Raw genomic sequence first — 15,866 nt, forward strand, 5'->3', positions numbered from 1 at the left:
GTTCTGTAGTCTCACGTTTCGTTCCTTCTCTCACAAACTACATACTGAGGACCCACGATGAGCCAGGTAATGTTTTAGGAAAAAAAACAGACCGAGTTCCTGCCCTCATGGAGTTTACACTCTAAAGAAACGGAGGGAATTTGCTTCTTAGATCGACTGCTTAATTTGCATCCACTGGAAGTCACTCTGGAAAAGAACACGGATGAAATAGTGTGGAGGTGGGAGTATTGAGACTCGGGATGGGGTACTCACGGTTTCTGGCTTTTCAGGGTCAGCATGCAAGATTCAAGAAGTACGTGGGGCACAGTGCGCACGTCACCAACGTGCGGTGGCTGCACAACGACTCTGTGCTGCTCACGGTTGGTGGTGCCGACACCGCCTTGATGATCTGGACCAGGGAATTCGTGGGGACCCAAGAGAGCAAACTGGTGGACAGCGAGGAGTCGGACACGGATGCGGAGGAGGACGGAGGTGAGCGAGCCCCAACCTGCCACGAGCCGGCTGCCCCTTCCCACACATCCCCCCCACCATCCCCCCTTCCCACTGCCAACCAACTCCACGCCCGTTTCTCTCCGTCGTTTGAGGCTATGACAGTGACGTTGCTAGAGAGAAGGCCATTGATTACACCACCAAGATCTATGCTGTGAGCATCAGGGAGATGGAAGGCACCAAACCACACCAGCAGCTGAAGGAAGTTTCGGTGGAAGAAAGGTATGGTGTCGCCAGGTTTGTTTGCATTTGTTACATCTGATGACAAGAAACTGATTTCAACAAGAGTTCATTTTCTTTGCCCTCAGAGTTGCTACTTAAGCTAGTCTTTTGTGTATATGCACAGAGTCTTAACCAGCATACAGACTTAAACTGGGGGAAATTGCCCATGGCCCTTGATATGTGGCAAAGGGGTGTGTTACACTTTGCACAAGTTGGCTGTGGACTATGACTTGAATAGACGTGAGATCTGGTTGAACCGGGCTTTCCCTTGCCCAGAAAGGATGTCAGGATTGCCACACGCTGTTGGGAATGTGACGGCTAACAGGAGACATGCTGATTGGAGGGGTAGGAGGGTGGGAGGGCTTCTAAGGTCCTGAAGGAATATTTGTGGGTCATGAAAAATAATCTTCTGTTCTGACCAGAGTCTGTGCATTACACGGTCTCACTTGGCGTACCTTCTCTCATTGTGTCTGCACCTGCCCGAGATTGTTCAGGTGGGTTTGGTGAGTCCAGACCTAACCTTTTTTTTGTTTTCCGCCTCAGGATCTTTATATAGAAAGAGAGTTTCAGACGTTATTTTGGGCCTTTTTGATGTGATTTTGTAAGTATTGATAAGGGATATAGCCAAATAGACATTTTTAAGAAAAAAAACTCACAGTTACTACAATTTCTTAATTACCATATCTATACTAGGAAGGCTAAATACTCACTAAAAACTCTAACATCTGAAGAGAATTTCATGGATCACAAAAACATTTTAAGAATTCTCTGTGGGTTCTTCATATTGACATGGGTTCAGTGTTCACAGGTACCCTGGTCCCACTATAATTAATGAGATTCAGATTGTTTTTTTTTGCATTCAGTATGGCTTTCTGCCTAATAATAATTTAAAAAATTTGATCTATCACTTCTTTAAATTAGGTGGGAATGTAAATATAGAGAAATATTTCCCCCTCCTGCTTCAGTTCATTGCTAGATGCTAAAATAAGCTTGATAAACAGTGGGGGTACGATTGCAAACAGATGGAATCTGCTGCAAAAATCCCTAATTCACCTTTGGCATCTTTGTCAGATGTCACTCTGAAGATTCAGAGTTCTCTTTTGATTAAAAAGTTGTAGAGATTTTTCTGCAGTAGTCTATAAATTATAGTTTAGCTTACTTGCAACATGGTTTTTCTAGAGGCCACAAAGAGAAAATAATTTTTAAAGGCCTACTTCTAAGAATAAAGAAAAGAAAGAACCATATGCACATAACTGCCCTAATAAGCCTCGCCCTTGAATAATCCACCCTTACCAACATTTGGCCTAAATTAAACATTCTTTTGGGAGAAAAATTACCCAACCTTTCCAATGTCACATAACATTATGAAATGAGTTGACTTGGCTATTATTCCAAGGTTGTTTCTGGCTGATGTCTACGGCCCAGTGCTTTGTCATGCTGAGACTTGGGCCGGCCACCAAGATTTAGAAATCTAAGCAGATTCCCAATTCCAAACACTGCAGTTGATTTCTAACCTAAACTGAGGCTCATCTGAACTTCCCCTTGTCATGATGTCTCTTTGGGTAGGCCTGTAAAAATATTCATCCCTGTTCAATGAAGGAAAATGTGTGAGGGGTGAGGGTACAGAGGACTTTTAAGAATTTTCAATCTTAAAAAGTCCAGAATTCAGAAGCTACCTCACCACATCAGTTTGGGAACTTGTCATAAGTACGTTAGCAGCCACAGGATTGACTTTTTTTAAATATATACAAAAGAAAAAAAATGCTGCATAGTATTAAGAGATTTAGGGGTAGGCAATTCAGGACTCTGTTGGCATTTTAAAATAATTCACACCCAGGGTATAGTGAAGAAAACATGCAGTGAACAAAACATTTTTGAGATAAATATAGGGTTTGGAGGAATGATCAAGCCTTTTTTACACAGAGCAACAACCTTGGTAACTTAAAAGCCTTGACAACTTCAGTTCCCAGAGTGGGCTGTAACCAGAGAGCAGGATGCCAGCTTCAAGGCATGCTGGGAGCAAAGCTCGACCACAGCAGGAAGGGGTGAGCGGGGAAGGAGCAGCAAATGGTGTCTGAATCAACTGCGTCCATGGGGGCAAATCCTAATCAGAACCAAAAACACGCAGTCTCCACCAGTCCTCCTCAGTAATGTTAGGGGAATGTGAACCTCAGAGATAGGATGGTAGACAGCGTCTGAACTGTGGAAGAGAGAAGGGGGTGCCAGGCAAGGCAGGGCGTTCAGAGACTTTGTGATAAAACAGGATGAGAGAGGGAAAGTGGGGTGGAGAAGACTCTTGACAATAAGCTAGGCAAATACCTCACCGGAGTCCTCACCTGGGATAAGAAACGGGCCCTGTGGACTCCAGCATCCCAAGCAGAAGAGGGAGAGGTAGAGACAGAAATGCTGGGGACCTCGGATGAGAAGAGTTTTGGGTCAGGCAACACCCAGCTTCTCCCTGCCAATATTTAGGACTGTCAGCCCTGACACTCTCCCGTTTGACTCCTTCAGGTCCTCCTGATTGGAGAGACAGAGGCTCTTCTTGACCTGCCCTTTGTTGCTCCCTCCCATACATACCTGCAGATACCTGGGTGCCTTTTCCAAACACCTGGGCCAAGACATGCCCCAGTAAGACTAATGGGAGACAAACACCTGAGAATGACAAGAGGCGGGAGCTCTGAGCAAGCACTCAGTGCGAGGACTTGTTTTGCCTTTTACCAGTGTTTCAGGAAATTCTACTTCCGGTTTAAATCCTTTTCCACTTTAGAGCCGTGAGATGAGCACGGGATCCATCATATTGAAAACAGTGCCTTGCAGACAGCTGCACGTTACACACCAGTTTTTAAGCAACTGCATTTCTAATTCCTCACATTTCAGATAGTCCTAGATGGGTTCTAATTAGACTCAATTATTTGATTTTAAAAGAGCTGCAAGGCTTTGGATTGTGCTTCTTTGTACAATTTCTAATACTCCGTGAGTTCTGATTCTTCAGCAGTCACAGGCTCTTTAGTTCCGATCTTATGAGAAGTGGGAAAGTGGAGAGAAATTTGTTAATTGCTCTCAGAAGAATACTGAGTTATACCTACCAAATGTGTAATCCCTTACAGGCATTTATCAAGTACCCTGGTCCCCCACTTCAACTTTGCCCTAGCACACTGGGGTGCCTTGCCCCTTTCACCTAGCCACACTGGTCTAGCCAGCACCCAGCCTTTGGTGAACTCTTGGGTAATCCTGCCGCTCACCTGCCGTGTGTGGCATGTGGCTGAGGAAGTCAGGAAAGTTTGGGGAACGTAGGCTTTTAGACCTCATCTGCACACTCAGGGTTGCCCCGCAATGCTCTCCTTTATCGTCTGCCCACTCCAGTTCTGGTCTAAAGCAACCTTTCCAAACCCCTGCTGCTTCTCAGGTTCCCACCCCCACCCCAACACACCCCCTTACTTTCCACTTTTGGCCTCATTCCTACTTTGCCATGTTTTCTCAATATTATGGCTGTTCCATCCACCTGCAAACTTAAAATTATTACTTAATAAATACTTTAAATGTCAGTTCTTTTTCAGAAAAGACAAAACAGGAGGGGGAAGCATAGTATTCAGAGCAATTTAAGATACAAAACGCCTACCTTCATCACAGCACAAGGGATAGTACCAAAATACTGTGTTCTCACTTCAGTAAAAGCAGTTCTCCTGAACTCATCAGGTGACAAAATCCCTGAAATTTGCTCAGCACCAGATTGCTAGAGTTGCCTGTAAAATTAAAAAGTTTCTTTCACCACTTTAGCAAGGTCACACCAAGTTGATATGTCATTTTCTAATTTATAAGGTATGACTTTCAGTTTCTGGGAGGTCACCTAACCCACAGTGGCCTGAGTAAAAGGAACCTATTGGCTGACCCATTGGAAAATCCATAGGGACCGAGTGACTTCAGGTGTCAAATCTTGCTGTTCTCTCTCCATATCACAGTTCTGCTTTCTCGGTTCTTGCAATTCAAGCAGCAAAGTGACTGCAGTGCCTGGACCTTAGAGTCCAGCGGGAAAGAACTGCCTCTGATGGACAAGTCTTGCAAATGTTTTATGATTGGCTCTGGTGGGTCACATGACCACCCTTGAACCAGTCAGTGGTGATCTGTTAAATATGAGCCTTTTATTGTTCAAGTAAGTAGTCATACGCCACCCATAGACTAGCAATGTAATCACCTCTACCAGAAGTAAAAGTCCAAGGTGGTTAACGAAATTGGATTTCTGTATGAACCCAAAACAGGACATGTCTACTGCCCTCCACCTTTTTCTTGTCATATACACACTCTTAAAACACCCCAATTTAAACTATCCCACATAAATGATTGAAAACGCAGCGCCTCCCCAAAGAGTTTCAATCACTCACTGTGTCCAGCCGCACGTCCAGGATCTCAGGAAGCTATGAAGTCTTCTCATCCAGGTCCGAATAAAGCTCTTCATAGTCCTGTGCTAATGTTGACCACCATAACACGCCAAATAGCGGTGAAGAGAGGACAGAATGAGGATTGTTTTTTAATATGCCACATGGAAGGAGAGAGCGAGACACAATATGTAGTGGTCTCTGGCCCATGTCTGTATCATCCTCTGCTGGCTGGGACAGTCCCGGACTCCTGCCCTCGCCATGTGCATGTTTTGCACAACTCAATAGTAGTACAAATGTTGGAAGAAGTCAACAGTCAGAGGGTGTGAAGGTTGTGTTTGTTATGACAAAAGGTACACACACCAAGTGAAAACACACAGTAGAAGGTGACACACTGTCTTCTAAGAGAACCAGCTTCCCCTAGTGTTTCAAATTCCTGCTGGAACGTAAGCATTGCCCCTGTGGGGTAAGGATTCTCCCAGGCACCAGAACCTCCTATGTCATTCCCATAGGAGAACTGAATCCCCCCCACCCCCAAATCCCACCCTGAACTCCTCCCGGACTCTTCCAGAAACTCTGGCTCTGTGCTTGGCCTCTCCCCAGATGGCCATGACCAGCTCACGCAGTAAGACAGGGAGGAAAGGCCAACTTTAAGAGACATCTCCCAGAAGGCCCAAGCTTTAGGTCCATCTAATTCCATTTTTATCCTTTACCCTCTGGCCCAAGAGTTGGCATTCCATAGTATCAACCTAACAGGAAAAGGACTGTTAACCTTTCGGACTGGTAACTACTTGGATCCTCAAAGTCGGTCATATCAGTGAAACAAGTTACTGTTTTCTTTTGAAAAATCAATTAAATCATTTTTCATTCTGTCCTCATTTTTTGATGACAAACTGAACACTGGTTAATTGGTTACTGTTGGTATATATTACTTTTTAAAAGCATAGTTCTTATTTGTCTCTTGAGGTAATAGTATAACCTTTTTAGGTGCAGCCGATTCTGATGGTGTTACTGTCATTGTTTAATGTTTAAATTGTCACTGCGTAGTCTTTAGCAGACCTTTCTTTGGGTTGGTATATGTGACTTTTTCACAATACCATCGTGTACTTCTGAAATTGTTTTTTGACAAGAGGTCGGTCACACACTCATCATTGGTTTTCCTGTCCCAGCATGGAATCTGGTTTCTGTGAGTGCACATTCGTTCCCCATAACTACTGGAGGTGGCTTAAATTGTTGTAGACCTAAAATAGAAAAGAATTTTGAAAAGCAACCTTTTTTAAGATCATGAGGTATACTGATATTTTAAATTTAACTCTTTTTTGCCTTGTTTTAATATGACCTTTGTCATGCTTTAATGCACCAAATACATATATATATTGTATTTCTAAAGATTATTTTGGATTGTGTCTTGTAAAAGATGAGAAAACTTTCTTTTCCTTTTCTGGTTTTGATTCTTGGCTCTAGCTCTCTGAAGTTGGCTTCAAAGAATGTAAAAATATAGGGCACCTATTATCTTAGATAGAATTTCTTAGAATTAGTGCACCGTGAGAGATATAACCTAAGTCTTTCAGGTGTGACCTAAGCTCTCTGTCAGTTTTGGCACCAGCAGGAAAGCAAGAGCACTCTGAAAAGAAGTAATTTGGGGAGAGTTTAATGAAAGGACTAGTCACAAAGGTGTGGGCAGGATTAAGGGAAACAACAGGGATGGGGGAGCCCCTCCACCACCCTTGGGTCCGAAGGTTGGTGGGGAGAAGTTGTTGTCAGATGTGGGGAGCATTAGCTGTTGAAGCAGACTGCCTTACAAAAGCTGAGACCTGAGGGAGAAGGTTAAAGATCACGGACCTGAGTCCCAGCACGGAGCTCTCCGGGGAATAGACTCCCCAGTTGCATTCTCCTCTGACCCTCTCATCTTCCACTGATGCCCCTTTCAAGCTGAAGCCAGTCAGAAGTTGAAGGGCACAAGTGCCTGTTGCTGTAGCTGTCAAAGGCCAGCTATGGAGGGCTCAGAACAGGAGAGAAAGGGTGAAGAGTAGACATGGAGGGACGGAAAATATCCTGCTCACGCCTCTCATTTTTTTTTTTCTAATTGAAACTGATATTATTATCACAGAATAATGGCCATTTTAATGTTGAACAATAATTTCCTATCATTTATAAAAGCCTTTGAATATATACAGTTATTTAAAGATACCAGTAAATGTAACCAAATCAGTATCAAGAATTATTAGAGACGTTTAAAGCTCCACCCAATTTTAAATGGATCCGTTTTGATGAGCCATAGTTTTAAACCCCTGTCTAGGGGTGTCGGAAGAATTAACTTCTAGAAAACAGTAGTACACTGAGAATGGTCACTTTTTAAAATTGATACTTTATATTCACATTACATTTTTATATTCTCACATATCTTTAAAAATAACATGAACATCTTTGGCCCATCTCCAGAGGTTTTTTATTTTCACATTAAGGAAAAGAACAAATTGAAACTTAGAGCTGTACAAATGTCTAGTGCCAATACCCAGTTTTTTGTATGGATTAAATTACTGTGCAATCCCAATTTTAGATTATGAGGTAAGTTAAGTGCATGATTGTGACACAGGTAGATCACAAAGACATCTTTTTTATAATTTACAGATAGGATCTGTAATATCTCCAAATGTGGCATGTGGTCTGTTAATAAGACGCAGATGCGCTGACCAGCCATTGGTCTTCCAAGTTTCACATGGTTGGGCCGTGGGTCATAGTTGATTTTGAAATGTCTCCTGTTTGACACACTTGTCTCCATCTCCTCATCCCCTCACTGCTTAGACTAACCATCTGCTTGGGGACTAGGAATAATGGAGATTTTTATTTGATATATTTAGTTGGAATGTGCACTCAGACAAAAACCTTAACTCTGTGATGAAAAATACAAAATAAATACCAAGTGCGTTATTTTTATGGAAATTGGCATATACATATTCAGTAACTTCTGTTCCTCTAAGTGGGAACACAGGTTAACTCAGGGGTTGCGTTCTCACGGCACCTGAGTCAGCAGTCTGTATTTGTTCAAGGTCCGTTATTAACAAGCACTGAGGCCTGCAGGTTTTGGCTGGCTGTCCAGGGATGAAGAAAAGAATGTGGGAATTGACCCTTTCTGTTTCTATCTTTATCACATTATATTTTCCACCTTTCACTTGAAGAAGGAGAGGTTCAACCCTTCCCCTGCCTTCTCACCTCAGAGGCTGCATAACTGATGGCCACCAGTCAGAATCCGACACTGAGCTAAAGCCCGTCTCCCCTTCCTCAGCCGGGCCCTGGGCTTGCTGTCACCTCTCTGCCTGTCTCAGACCGGGAGGGTCATCTCTCCCTTTAGGAAAATGTCTGAGGTAGATGAGTTCGTTTTTCATACATAATTGTGTTGTCTTTAGCACCAGTGCAATGTAGTTTACTTGTGAATTATGGAGAAGTGTAGAAATGATGACATTTGTGGTTCTAGTCATCTCTTGATTCAATGTATGTAGTCTAGATGTTCTGCTCTCTGACCTGGCTCTGTAACATGTACTTAATCATGTCGTAAGAAGAAGTTTCAAGAAACACAGCTTTTTATACACTTGTACCAAGCAAGCCTTGCGTCTTAATTAAATACTATTTGTTTTCCAGAGAAGGGGTCCATAATATAATTAGAAAATCATTTTTAAATTTGAATATCATCTTTAGTGTTTTTGTCCTAAATGATAAAGGGTTACGAGGTTGAGCTGCTGTCGGGAATTATTTAGTACCCCTATGTATTTTTTTCATTTCCCTATCATCCAATAGTAGGTAAATGTCAAGATATCTCTTTTGTTTTTTTTCTGTTTTTTTCCCAGTAGTATTGAGAAATAATTGACATCAATGTATAAATTTAAGGCCTACGGCATGATGGTTTGATTGACGTATATTGCGAAATATATCGCCGCAATAGCTTCATCTAGCCTCTATCCTCTCATACAATAAAAAAGAAAGAAGGAAAAAAAAAACTTTGTCTTTGAGAGGAGGACTCTGGAGATGTGCTCTCTGCCTGTATACCACACAGCAGTGTTTACCGTCCTCATGCTCTACATTACACCCCTAGTTCTTCCTTACCTTATAGCTGGAAATTTGTACCTTTTACCACTTTCCTCGTTCCCCTCACCCTGCCCCTCCGCCTCTGGTAACCATAAGTTTGTCTCTTTTTCTGCAAGTTTGGTTGGTGGTTTTAGATTCCATATATAAATGACAGCATATGGCAAATGGCCAGATTTCCTCTGTTTTTAATGGCTGATATTCTACTTTTTATTATACCACTTCTTCTTGATTTTCATCCCTGTAGGGACACTTAAGTGTTTTCTGTGTCTTGGCTATTGTACATAATGGTGCTGCACACATTGGGGTGCATATATCTTTTCAAGTCAGTGGTTTTGTTTCCTTTGGCTGTATTTCCCAGATGTGGGATTACTGGATCATATGGTAGCTCTATTTTTAATTGTTTGAGGAACCTCCATACTGTCTTCCACAGTGGCTGCACCAGTTTGCATTCCCAGCAACAGTGCACAAAGATTCCCTTTCTCCACATCCACTATGTATGTTGTCTTCCGATGATGGCCGAATAGGTGTGAGGTGATATCTCATTGTGGTTTTAATTTGCATTTCCCTCATGCTAGTGATGTTCAGCATCTTTTCTTGTACCTATTGACCTGTCCTATATCTTTTTTGAAGAAATGTCTCTTGAGGCCTTTAGCCCATTTTTTAAGGTTTTTGTTTTTTTCCTTTGATATTGGATTGCATGAGGTGTGTGTGTGTGTGTGTGTGTGTGTGTGTGTGTATACATACACATATTAACCTCTTAATAGATACATGGTTTGCAAATATTTTTCCCATTCCATTGGTTGTCTTTTCACTTTTTTGATGGTTTCTTTTGCTGAGTAGAGACTTTTGAGTTTGATGTAGTCCCATTTGTGGCTTGTGCTTTAGGAGTCATATCCAAAAAATCATCACTAAGACCCATGTCAGGGAGCTTTGTTGCTATGTTTTCTTCTAGGAGTTTCCAGGTTTCATGTCTTACTTTTAAGTCTTTAATCCATTGAGTTAATTTTTGAGAGTGGAATCAGATGTGGGTACAGTTTCTTTCTTCTGCATGTGTATATCCAATGAGCCCAGAACCATTTATTGAAGAGACTGTCTTTTCCCCATTGAGTATTCTTGGCTCCTTTGTCAGATATTAGATTGGCCATGTACACTTGGGTTTATTTCTGGGCTCTTGGTTCTGTTCCATTGGTCTATTTGTTTTTATGCCAGTACCATATTGTTTAATAACTGTAGCTTTATAGTATAGCTTGAAGTCAAGAGTGTGGTACCTCCTGATTTGTTCTTCTTTCTCAAGATTTCTTTAGCTATTAGGGGTCTTTTGTGGTTCCATACAAATTGTAGGAGTGTTTTTTCCTACTTCTGTAAAAAAATGCCATTGGGATCTTAAATAGGGATTGCATTGAAATCTATAGATGGATTTTGGTAGTATTGACATTTTAACAATATTTATTCTTCCAGTCCATGAACATGGGATACCTTCCCATTTCTTTCTATCTTCTTCAGTTTCTTTCATCAAGATCTTACGTTTCCAGCATAGAGATTTTCACCTCTTTAGTTAAAATAATTCCCAAGTACTCTATTATTTTTGATGCTATTATAAATGGGATCAATTTCTTTACATCTTTTTCAGAAAATCTGTTGTTAACATATAGAAATACTACTGACTTTTCGTATGTTAATTTTGTATCCTGCAACTTTACTAAATTCATTGGTTAGCTCTAATAGTTTTGAGATGGAGTCTTTAGAATTTTCTCTATATAAAATGTCATCTGCAAATAGAAACAGTTATACTTCTTCCTTTCCAATTCTGATACCTCTTATTTCTTTTTCTTGCTTGATTCTCACTAGGACTTTCAGTACTATATTGAATAGTAGTGAGAATTGTCACTTTTGTCTTATTCCTGATCTCAGAGGAAAAGCTTTCAACTTTTCACCACTGAGCATGATGTTAGCTGTGAGCTTGTTTTATATGACCTTTATCATGTTAAATATGTTCCTTCCATGCCTAATTTGTTAAGAGTTTTTCTCATGATTGGATGTCGACTTTTATCAAATTATTTTTCTGCATCTATTGAGATGATATGTTTCTTTTCTTTAATTCTGTGGTGTATCACTTTGACAGTCTGCATGTTTTGAACCATCACCACATCCCGAGAATAAATCCCACTTGATTATGATGCGTGATCTTTTCAGTGTGCTGCTAAATAAAGTTTGCTGGTATTTCATTGATAATTTTGGCATCTATATTCATTAGGGATATTGGCCTGTTATTTTCTAGTAGTGTCCTTTTCTGGTTTGGTATCAGGATAATATTAGCCTTGTAAAATGAGTTTGGGAGTGCTCCCTCCTTTTTGATTTTTTTTTTTTTTTTGGAAGAGTTGGAGAAGAATTGGTGTTAATTCTTCCTCAAATGTTTGGTAAATTTCACTAGTAAAGGTACTTCATCTTGGGCTCTTCTTAGTTGGGATAATTCACATATTTTAAAGTAGAAATCATCACAGTTAAAATTTTTAATTTGAAATCATTCCTCATTTTTGGCCATTTTTTATAGCAAAGGTTAGTTATTGACAGTTTTATCAGTTGTTTTATTACCATTACCTCCAACATTTAAAACCTTTGGCATCTTGAAATTCCCCTCGTTTTTTGATTCTGGAGTCTCTTAACTTTTACAAAAAGAGTTGACTCAGTGAAAGTCAAAGCAACACTCAGCTCCCTTGGGGCTTTCTTTTACATCTTAAAACCTCAATAGATGTCCAGTGTTTATCTGGAAAGTGGCTGGCTGCATTCTGGCAGGGGCCTGTCGGGGTCCTTGGCATTAATCCCACTGTGGCAGCAATCTGCTTGGTCATCATGATAGGACAGTGATGTTGGTGATGGAAGGATGACAATACAAAAGTTAGAGATGTAAAGTTTCTTTAATTTTGGAGTGTTGGAAAGCTATAGGCATGGTTACATAAGGCAGAAACAACAGCATTTCCTTAGCCAGTGTTAAGGCTTTGCACGTCCCCAGAGTACCCCAATGAAACAGCCAGCCATACTAATGAGAACTTTTTCCAAATAGAAGAGGCTCCCCTTACTGTTCTCCTGAGGTTTTATTTTATACCTTTTAATGTTCTGTCTCCTCCCCAAACACATACCCAAGTGTTTAGGATAGTCTGACTACGTGCCTGTAAGCTCAGGAGGTATAACCACTCTAAAACAATTCTCACACACTGCAACATGTTTACATGAGATTAGGGAAACTGCCTTGGGCTTGACCAGAATCTAGTCTCAGCATGCCCTGGTTTCAGGTTGTGTGAGGTTATCTCCACCACAGAGGGATAGGGTCCTTGGTCATCCTTCTGCTCTACCTGTTGTGCTTGCCAAGTTCTTCTTTGTTTGTCCTTACTCTTTTTTGCCAAGTCTGAGACTGGCTTCGTGGAGGATGACCTTTTGGGGCTTTGTTCTGTTATCCCACTCCTGTTGTTGGAGGCCTTAAGAGGCCTTTGTTGTTGGCCAGATTTGGGGATTCTCATAAAGCCCCTCTCCCTCAGCTAGGATGTCAACTCTGTGAAAGCAAAATTTCTGATACAGTGCCCCTTCTCCAAATGTGATAACAGTGCCAGCACTCAGTAAATGATTGTTGAGGGAATAAAGTCCTTAACAATTTAACAAGGTTTAGGTTCATTTCTAGTCACTGATATCCACAGGCTAGATATCAAAGTCTGAGATCTTGGTGGCATCTTGTCTTTATATCCATAATCCAGTTTGGAAATTTCTTCCTCTAAGAATTTGGCACCCCTGGCCATTTTTCCAGCTCTCAGGTCAGTTTTCCCCTGGCTTCTGCCTTTAGGCAATTACAGACAACAGCCCTTACCCCTGGTCTCTGTGGCATTGAGACTAACTATCCCCTTTTTCTGGTGAGGAGTGTGTGACATGGATGATCCAGGGGACCAGGCACCTCTCCTGCTCATTCATATGTGCTGTGAGCTGCCTTCCAGGTGAATGGATGAATGGTGCCTCCAGGAGTCCCCATACATAGGGACTTGTCCCGGGCACCAGTGGCCCCCTTCACTACTCACCCACGTTTGACCGACCCTAGCTGTCACCATCTCAGTATCTCTCTGTAAATCCCCGCTTGTGGACCTACAGGTAAATCAGGATCCTGAAGGGCAGTCCTCTCCTTCCATCTCAGTAGTGTTCCACTGTGAAGAGGGCAGTTTGGGCACCCCCAAATATGCATAAGGGGGGGGTATTTGTCCTGAGTGGAATCCCTCTTCCTGTCCTCCATGGTGTGCGAAATTATGTCACTCTCCATCCATCTCAGGTCCCCAGGATGAGGAGATGCTGGGGTGGCATTGCCAGGATTATTCTTAGCAGGGGATTATAAAGAAGGAATCTGTGAATACTCCTACATTAATATTTTAGTCCCTCTGGTACATTTTTAACCATCAATCTATGCCATATGTTCCTTGGGAAACCAAGAAGCTTTTACCAATCCACAATTAGAAGCAGATTCTGAGCCTTTTATAAATGTTGGTTTCCTCATCTCTGAACGGTTGGGTCCCAGCACCAAATGACCTCAAGATTGCACTCTAGCACTAGGGTTTTGCAAACCTTTTCCTAAGTTGTGCTCACTGATGAATGGGGAAGGCCTTAAAATTGATCTTCTCCTACTTTATCATATCCCTTCTGAATCGGTTTATACAGATTTATGAACTTAAGCAAAAAGAAAATTCTATAAAGAGAACTATATACCGTGGGTTTATAAAGAAACAGTAAAGGAATTTTGTTTTTCTTGCAGCCCTAAATTAATAGCCACCTTTAATCCTTGGATCCTGAATATATTGGTCCATGGTATTTCAAGACACTTAAAGTTCCACTGGATTGTCAGCTTTGTCTGTGAGTCTCTTAGTGCCTCAAGGGTCAGCACTGTGCTGTCCTGGTTCCCCCGTGTGCCTAACACGGTACTGGGCTCATAGGACAGGGTAAACAAATATTTGTCGAATGAGTAGATGAATGGATGAATTTACTTAGTCTGCTTCTCTTAATATTTAAATATATCCATCTGTCCTCAGAATGGTCCACAAATCCCTTCTTGGTCAGCGACCACATTTACCTTCATTTTGTTAGCCTCCATGGGTGGTCTCATCTTCGTGGGGCATGGCGTGACCCATGTGGAATCTGGTATGGGATGATCTCTTCGTTAAATGATTTTACCTTCATACCGTCTGTCTGTTAGGAATCAAATATCTGTTTGGTTTAAATCTATTTAAATAACCCAAGGCAAAAAGAATGGAAAAGACAAGTGTGTGTTATTGTAGCCATCACACCTATGTTACATAAAAAGCTTCTTTGTCAGCGGATTTACAGTGAAACAAGGACATACTCACAAGTGGTGAAGTGTAAAGCTGTTGCAAAGGTTAGCTAGATTTCCCTGAATTGAAAGAAACCACCATCTCTAGGTAATCCCCAATTTTTCTTCTAACCTTTTCTGCTATGTTTAGGGAGAGAAACCTGCTTCCAGTTTTTTTTTTTAATGTTGTTTCATTATATTATGTTAGTCACCATACAGTACATCCCCGGTTTCCGATGTAAAGTTCAATGATTCATTAGTTGCATATAACACCCAGTGCACCATGCAATACGTGCCCTCCTTACTACCCATCACCGGTCTATCCCATTCCCCCACCCCCCTCCTCTCTGAAGCCCTCAGTTTGTTTCTCATAGTCCATAGTCTCTCGTGCTTCATTGCCCCTTCTGATTACCTCCCCTTTCTTTATTCCTTTCTTCCCCTACCAATCATCCTAGTTCTTATGTTTTTGTTTTTTAATGCTGTATTTAATCAGTCACTGCCCATTTCAAGTTTGCCTGAGGCACGATGAGCTTGGCGAATCAGGACAGTGCTCCTCTCCGTGGGGAAACACACGAATAAGCAGCCTGGCACTTCCCCTTTCCTCGCTCCCCTGGCCTCACAGAGGCGCTTTGTCACCATTGATCAGTAGCTGCTTTGTGAGCTCGGGTTGTAAGAGCTGCTAAGAACTGACGGTCTTGCTAACAGGTGCTTCTGAATTCACCCTCAAGGTTACCACTTGGAGATCTGTCAAACCCGCTACATCCTATCTTGACGCTTGGTCCGATAAGTGGGAAGCTCTGATAAATTCTCCGTTTCCATCCCATTTGTGATGATGGATTGACCTCAAAGAGTCTAAGAGTTTGTTCTTAGGAGACCCACCATCGCCTGTCTTTTGCATGTAAGCCAGGCTCAAACTGTACTCGGGGGCAGCAATTGCATGTGTGCGGGGCAAACAGGGAAGGGTGTGTCCCTGTGCTTCCAGAGCATTTCTCTCTAGGTGAGTTGTTTATTCCACCCCTTAGTTCTGTACTCCTGGCTGCTCTGAGTAGGTAGAAGGTAGCGAGTTTCCTGTTCTTTAACAAGGTGGGAGGATGTGATGGTATCCATTTAACTCCCAAAAAGCTGAAATTAACCATTTCAAACGCCTATTGTTTGCCTCTATAACTCTGCTGAAAGCTGAATAGTTGGGGTTTTTAAAGGGAATTTAATGTTACCTTCATAAATGATTTCCCTATTCAGTTCTTTTGATTTTATGTATTGTTTGAAGCAAAATAATGACTTCTCTATACCTGATAATTTTAGGAATTAAACCTGCCATTCTTCAGAGCATAGTTTGTTCACTTTTTTTTTATCATAAAAAAAAT

General features: G+C 41.6%; 1 protein-coding gene across 5 annotated transcripts in view; it reads left to right on the forward strand.

The window, feature by feature from the left end:
* EML6 (EMAP like 6) overlaps positions 1 to 15,866 on the forward strand; it is a 278,507-nt gene that overhangs the window by 227,441 nt on the left and 35,200 nt on the right. For all 5 annotated transcript variants that reach the window (XM_034659141.1, XM_019792847.2, XM_034659142.1 and 2 more), the window contains 2 exons: positions 270 to 471; positions 585 to 711. In XM_034659141.1, coding sequence (XP_034515032.1) covers positions 270 to 471; positions 585 to 711 — 329 coding nt within the window. The remainder of the gene's footprint in view (positions 1 to 269; positions 472 to 584; positions 712 to 15,866) is intronic.

This window comes from Ailuropoda melanoleuca, chromosome 4, assembly GCF_002007445.2.
Source record: "Ailuropoda melanoleuca isolate Jingjing chromosome 4, ASM200744v2, whole genome shotgun sequence".
Classification (NCBI taxonomy): Eukaryota; Metazoa; Chordata; class Mammalia; order Carnivora; family Ursidae; genus Ailuropoda; species Ailuropoda melanoleuca.